We start from the raw sequence: 7,478 nt of genomic DNA, 5'->3' as shown, positions 1-7,478 counted from the left end.
ACTGAAATAATTGTCATCAGTTTTCATGAGTCACAACATGGACCTTAACCAGAACCACAGAGACTGAAATGTACCTCGTTAGGAACAGAACACTGTGTGTGTGTGTGTGTGTGTGTGTGCGTGTGTGTGTGTGTGTGCGTGTGTGTGTGTGTGCACGCAGACGTTCATATCTTTGTTTGTGTTCAGTTGTTTGTCACTTTGTAGCAATGTTTGGAGAGGAAGGACAGAGAACCTCTTCTGTTTTTCCTCTGGGTTAGAGGTATTTCAAACATGTCCATGAAATAGGTCACAGAGCTAGAACATCACATGAGGGAGAAAGTCTGTACATAGTTCAATGTCAGAACATTGTGAACTGGCAGGGAAAACATACTGTGTTGGGGAGTAGTGAACTACATTTAGTTCAACTAGTTCAAACTGCATTTTGCAGTAGCTTGGTGGTAGTTGAACTTAATTCAAATATTGGTAGTGTATTGACTGCTTTTTACCATGTGGTGGTGTGCAACTTTAACTACTGGAACTACACACTACTTCTTTTGCAAAAATAAAATGATATATGGATGAAGTAGGCAAGAATTTCCTTTGTATTTCAACATCAGATCTGTCTAATTCTCACTTGAAACATAGTTTTGTGTTTAATACACTAAATTAGACATTCTGTTGTGACCCTCGAGTGATCTGCGGTTGCAATTTGTCATCTATGACATTTAGATATGATCATTTATCACAAAGTAGTTTGGATGTAGTGAAATGCTTTTTCAAAGTAACTTTTGTTAAGTAAAATATGTTTTTGTTAAGGGCTTAACTTCTTCCAGTGTGAAGTCATTGTTTGCTCAACACTACTAATGATTGACACAAACAATGAAATACAAACGGACAGAACAGGATAAATGCCTTGCTTGTCAAACCAATCATTGTCTAGGAATGAAGTCTCTCCCTGACATATCGCTCTTCCCCATGATAATCATCAATACAAAAAAAATGATGTTCAAAGGGAATATTGTGCAAGCGAAATATTGGTATGTTTAGACGAGTGCCAGACAGACAGGGCCTGATAATATGATCTGGGTCCTTGAGTTAGCCTTATCTCAAGGCCTGGCAGCTGACTGGGGGTATAGTCTGTCACAGCTGGAGTAGGGCTGGTTGAACTGAAGACACACACACACACACACATGGGGGCACACATGGTGGGCATACACACATTTGTGAGATAGTGATCCAAGAAGTACATTTCTGGGTAGAATAATACCCATGACAGTTTCATATCCATGCCATGCCCTTGAGAATGTTATCACACCCATGATACACCAGTCAGCAACAGAGCCTTGTGGGAGGGAACAGTACCAGCAATGTGCGCATTAATAAAATATATGAACCCAAACACAAATATTATTATATATATATTTTTTAATTTAAACATCTAATCATGGAGTCGAAGGTAAAAAAACGAAACAAATTAAGATTTCATTCCAAAACGCTATGTACCATTTTCAGAAATGTTGGTAAATTAGCTTTTATTGTTTAAATAAATTATAAACTAGATTGGTGTGATTTTTCACTACCTAATCATGTCATGGGGTTGCTCAATGACAGACATGAATTTGTTTGAAATATATCTAATAACTTAATTTCAGAGAACGAGGCAATCTTTGTCCGGCAGGGAAATTACATTTTTATAGTTGAAAAAAGGGAATTTTGTTTGAATATTTGATCTTAAAAATTACATTTAGTGGAATTTTAGTTAGGAGGTTGTTCCTTTACGTTGTGTGGTAGCTGATACTTTGGTTTATAAACATTTATACTTCAAATGTTGTTAATATTAAGAAAAATATTTGTTAAAGCAAAAGTTGGGATTGTCCTGTTTTGAGAATCCCTGAGAGACAAATTCACCTTACTCTCAGATAAATGAGTAGTACTGCTAGGTTTTACACAGTCAAATGTCAAAAAGATAACTACATTTTTAATAAAGAACTGTATGAATGATACATTTGTGACATCAATATTTAATATATATATTTTAAAAAGCATTCAATACAATAATATGAGATCTACATATTTTACATTTGAATAATTTAGCAGATGCTCTTATCCGGAGCAACTTACAGTAAAAGTGCCTTCATCTTAAGATGGCTAGGTGAGACAACCACACATCACAGTCAAATATACAGGATACAATCATTTCATTCCATGCTAAACAATGGATATATCGAGATTTGAAAGAAGAAAAAAACGCATTTTCATACACATACACTCAAATCTAAGAACAGTAACATCTTGGACACACATGAAGGTACACATTAGCAATCACTTATGATGAAAAACATTGGTGGATATAGAGTATTGGAAATAAACATTTCAAATGTATAAGAAAGTTGTGACATAATAGCAAAACCTCCACCTTGAAGTTGGTGGTTGAACAGTGTGTGTAAAGAAGACCATTTTGGCTATCTATGTATTTTGCTGAAATTATGTCCTTGTGTGTGGCTCCAACACAAATCATGTGTATAACCTATATACAGCCTATGTACAGTTCAAAGTTTGGACACACCAACTCATTCAAGGGGTTTTCTTTATTTTCTACTATTTTCTACATTGTAGAATAATAGTGAAGACATCAAAACTATGAAATAACACATATGGATTCATGTAGTAACAAAAAAAGTGTTAACATATTTTATATTTGAGATTCTTCAAAGTAGCCACCCTTTGCCTTGATGACAGCATTGCGCACTCTTGGCATTCTCTCAACCAGCTTAATGAGGTAGTCCCCTGGAATACACATGTGTGCCTTGTTAAAAGTGAATTTGTAGAATTTCTTTCCTTCTTATTGTGTTTGAGCCAATCAGTTAGTTAAGGTAGGGGTGGCATACAGAAGATAGCCCTATTTGGTAAAATACCAAGTCCATATTATGGCAAGAACAGCTTAAATAAGCAAAGAAAAACGACAATCCATCATTACTTTAAGATATTAAGGTCAGTCAATGCGGAAAATTTCAAGAACTTTTAAAGTTTCTTCAAGTGCAATCGCAAAAACCATCAAGAGCTATGATGAAACTGGCTCTCATGAGGACCGCCACAGGAAAGGAAGACCCAGAGTTACCTCTGCTGCGGAGGATAAGTTCATTAGAGTTAAGTGCACCTCAGATTGCAGCCCAAATAAATGCTTCACAGAGTTCAAGTAACAGACACATCTCAACATCAAGTGTTCAGAGGTGAATCAGGCCTTCATGGTCAAATTGCTACGAAGAAACCACTGCTAAAGGACATCAATCAGAAGAAGAGACTTGCTTAGGCCAAGAAACACAAGCAATGGACATTAGACTGGTGGAAATCTGTCTTTTGGTCTGATGAGTCCAAATTTGCGAGTTTTGGTTCCAACCTCTGTGTCTGATAGACGCAGAGTAGGTGAACGGATGATCTCCGCATGTGTGGTTCCCACCGTGAAGCATGGAGGAGGAGGTGTGATGGTGTGGGGGTGCTTTGCTGGTGACACTGTCAGTGATTTATTTTGAATTCAAGGCACACTTAACCAGCATGGCTACAACAGCATTCTGCAACGATACACCATCCCATCTGGTTTGTGCTTAGTGAGACTATAATTTGTATTTCAACAGAACAATGACCCAAAACACACCTCCAGGCTGTGTAAGGGCTATTTGACCAAGTTGAATGATGGAGTGCTGCATCAAATGACCTGGCCTCCACAATCACCCAACCTCAACCCAATTGAGATGGTTTGGGATGAGTTGGACAACAGAGTGTAGGAAAAGCAGCCAACAAGTGCTCAGCATATGTGGGAACTCCTTCAAGACTGTTGGAAAAGCATTCCTTATGAAGCTGGTTGAGAGAATGCCAAGAGTGTGTAAAGCTGTCATCAAGGCAAAGGGTGGCTACTTTGTTTAACACCTTTTTGGTTACTACATGATTCCATATGTGTTATTTCACAGTTTTGATGTCTTCACTATAGTAATACAATATAGAAAATAGTAAAAAATTAAGAAAAACCCCGGAATGAGTAGGCGTTATAAAAATGTTGACTGGTACTGTATGTATAAAGTAAAGGGTTAAATTACATTCCATAGTTTGATGGCTATTTTTGTTCCCCTTTCCCATTAGTTGAGAAGATGATCTTGCTCATATTTCTGATGTACTGGGACCCGTCCAGCGCTGAGATCTTAGGGCTGCTGAGCGGAATGAGAGCATTGTTGGTGTAGTATCTGAATGCAGGGTTCGATGACTGGATGGCATCCAGAAATACCTGTATTGAGAGGGGTCCAGCTATTAAATCTACTCAACAGTACTACTTACACTTCCATAGAAAATCTATAAATATCTAGTATCATATACATATGTATGTACATGCAGTATGCTCTGGAGACAGGGAGGAGCACCATAGAAGATCAGCTAAATAACTAATAGATGTCAAGTAAGCAGTACCAAGTAAGATGTCAAGTAAGCAGTACCTGTACCTTCACAATATCCTCTGTGTCCTGAGCTGCGTTCTGGAACACCATCCCACAGTGTTGCAGGTACGTGTCATAGAGGCTGCGTGTGTGGGCGTCGACCTGCTGCAGCGAAGAGTCCCCTGGCTCTGCCCTCTGCAGGTTGTCCAGGAAATCCGTGTTGACAGGGCCGCACTCAATAAGACTCACACTGCGTGATGGTGGATGGAGTCAATCAGTACCAACACAGTGCACATCCAAAATGAAACACTGACAAAGGGATACATGAGCTGAGGACCTCTGTCTGGACTCACTGGATGTTGAAGTGCTGCAGGAGAATGGCCAGACTCTCACAGGCGCCCTCTACTGCAAACTTACTGGCACAGTACACCTCATTAAAGGGGAGTCCTACAATACAATAACACACAGAGATATGTGATTATCATGGCAATAAATACTTAACAAACCCCCAAATCTGACCTCAGAGCAGTGTCTAAATGCAATTTCATCCCACTCCCCCTCCTGTCACTCCAGCCCTGCTCTCTCTCACCCTGTAGCCCACCAATGCTGCCAGTGACCAGGATGCGTCCATGGCCCTGGGCCTTCATCCCTGGTAGGAAGGCCTGGATGGTGCTGATGGTGCCCAGGAGGTTGACCTCCAGGATCTGCCTCATGGTGGCCAGAGACTGGGCCTCCAGCGGCCCCATCAACCCCACACCAGCATTACACACTGCCAACATGAATACCACAGACAAACAGAAATCCAGAGCACATGACATCCTGTATGCTGTACACATGTAAAGAAATTGTTGTTGATGTAAAAATATGAAGGACATCTGTTCTTCTGTTTCGCGCACACAACCACACACACACGATATAACACTATTCCTGTAAGTCATGACTCTGGTCATACCCAGAATGTTCACCCTCTTCTCCCTGACCCTGTCCCTGGCATCCAGAATGGACCGCTGGTCAGTGATGTCCATCTGGAGGATGTCCAGGGTGTCCTTGTGCAGGTCCTTCACACAGTCCAGCAGACGCTCCTTCTTGGCAAGATTCCTCATGGTGGCATAGACTAAACAGAGTTGATATCAGTGGTCAAGGATATCAGAGATTTCGTCACCAAAGATTTACCATTAAACATGTACGAAACAAAACAGATGAAATACAGGGCTTGACATTGACATTATATTGTCACCATAGTTTCCAAAACTAGAATTTTCTGTAATTAAATTGTGATGCAGGTAAACCAACCAAAACCTGTTTCTAATATGTGGATGCCATGTAGTAAACAGGCATAACACTCAGAGACAGCTTACTGCTTCAAAGCCCTTATGCAACAAACACATCACGTATTGTACCCATACTGTTTATTGCATGATCTTACGGCACTGAATAAAATAAACACTTTCTGTACAGTGATGCCCTTGCAAGTCATTCACTGCTTACCTTTGTATATTTTCGCTGGATCCGAGGCCAGCCGGACGGCCAGACTGAGGCCTATCCCCGAGGAGCATCCTGTGATCAGCACCACTGTCTGCTCCATTGGGCTGCTGGTCTACACGTCCTCTGGGTCTGGTAGCTAACAGAGAGATGAGGTCTGAGGGAAGGAGACGAGGAGATACACGGAGCAGCTCTGTAGGGCTTGATGAGGAGTGTGAGATGAGATGGTATGGGAAGAGATCCAGTTTGTGTTGTTTACTGATGCTCAAAGTCATGTTTTCACTGTCATCCCTATCACAAGGTCCCTAGAATGTAAACATGCTCTCATTTCCCAGCCCAGGATGAAGTTTTGCTAGGCCAGGTGTTCCCACGAGGTCTGTCTGTGGCCATCAACCCATCACCCGAGCCCTTTCACTCCCTATTTGGTTCAAAACATTCTCTAAGACCTAAACCTCACCTGGAGTTGTGGAGCATTGAGCAAGTTGAGGAAGCTAAACGTCTAGGTATAACATTGGATGTTCACTTATCACGATCACGATCCTCGGATGGGGCCACAGTGTCTCCTGACCCCTCCTGTCTCAGCCTCCAGTATTTATGCTGCAGTAGTTTATGTGTCGGGGGGCTAGGGTCAGTTTGTTATATCTGGAGTACTTCTCCTGTCCTATTCGGTGTCCTGTGTGAATCTAAGTGTAATTCTCGCCTTCTCTCTTTCTTCTGAGGACCTGAGCCCTAGGACCATGCCCCAGGACTACCTGACATGATGACTCCTTGCTGTCCCCTGTCCACCTGGCCATGCTGCTGCTCCAGTTTCAACTGACCTGAGCCCTAGGACCATGCCCCAGGACTACCTGACATGATGACTCCTTGCTGTCCCCAGTCCACCTGGCCGTGCTGCTGCTCCAGTTTCAACTGTTCTGCCTTATTATTATTCGACCATGCTGGTCATTTATGAACATTTTAACATCTTGGCCTTGTTCTGTTATAATCTCCACCCGGCACAGCCAGAAGAGGACTGGCCACCCCACATAGCCTGGTTCCTCTCTAGGTTTCTTCCTAGGTTTCTTCCTAGGTTTTGGCCTTTCTAGGGAGTTTTTCCTAGCCACCGTGCTTCTACACCTGCATTGCTTGCTGTTTGGGGTTTTAGGCTGGGTTTCTGTACAGCACTTTGAGATATCAGCTGATGTACGAAGGGCTATATAAATAAATTTGACAAATTTGTTGTGAAGATGGGGAGGGGTATGTCTGTTCTTAACAGATGTTCTGCATTTTTGACATAAAAATCAACTGTACTAGTTGTTCGGGCTCTGGACTTGTCTTATCTTGTTTACTGTCCGGTAATATGGTCAAGTGCAGCAAAGGAAGACCTAGTAAAGCTGCAGCTGGCTCCCAACAGAACAGCAGGCCTTGTCCTTAACTGCACACACAGAACTAACATCAATAACATGTCATTCCAGTCTTTCCTGGTTGAGGGTTGACTAGAGATTCACTGCTTCTCTTCTAGTTTTTATGAGAAATATTATTGTGATGAAAATTCCTGATTGTCTGCATAATCAAATAACATTCAGCTCAGACACCCATATGTAGCCCGCAAGACAT

At 41.6% G+C, this 7,478-nt stretch overlaps 1 protein-coding gene across 1 annotated transcript; it reads right to left on the bottom strand.

Annotated features, from left to right (window-relative positions):
* Positions 1-1,993: 1,993 nt before the first annotated feature.
* Positions 1,994-6,205, bottom strand: LOC115109868 (estradiol 17-beta-dehydrogenase 1-like). Its single transcript, XM_029635115.2, has 6 exons — positions 5,889-6,205; positions 5,353-5,514; positions 4,990-5,169; positions 4,754-4,847; positions 4,467-4,650; positions 1,994-4,255 (listed from the first exon to the last, which is right to left on the bottom strand). Exons 1-6 carry the CDS (start codon positions 5,983-5,985, stop codon positions 4,088-4,090), a joined length of 885 nt encoding a protein of 294 aa, XP_029490975.1. The 5' UTR covers positions 5,986-6,205; the 3' UTR covers positions 1,994-4,087.
* Positions 6,206-7,478: the final 1,273 nt, after the last annotated feature.

This window comes from Oncorhynchus nerka, linkage group LG26, assembly GCF_034236695.1.
Source record: "Oncorhynchus nerka isolate Pitt River linkage group LG26, Oner_Uvic_2.0, whole genome shotgun sequence".
NCBI classification, from domain to species: domain Eukaryota; kingdom Metazoa; phylum Chordata; class Actinopteri; order Salmoniformes; family Salmonidae; genus Oncorhynchus; species Oncorhynchus nerka.
Note: the sequence above shows the minus strand (reverse complement) of the source record. Positions and strands in the feature narration are given on the sequence as shown.

Coding starts and splice junctions, on each gene's coding strand:
- LOC115109868 (XM_029635115.2), bottom strand. CDS start 5,985: ATGGAGCAGACAGTGGTGCTGATCACAGGATGCTCCTCGGGGATAGGC. Junction 4,848..4,989: donor CAGCATTGGTGGGCTACAGG/GTGAGAGAGAGC, acceptor ATTGTATTGTAG/GACTCCCCTTTAATGAGGTG. Junction 4,256..4,466: donor ACACAGAGGATATTGTGAAG/GTACAGGTACTG, acceptor CTCTCAATACAG/GTATTTCTGGATGCCATCCA.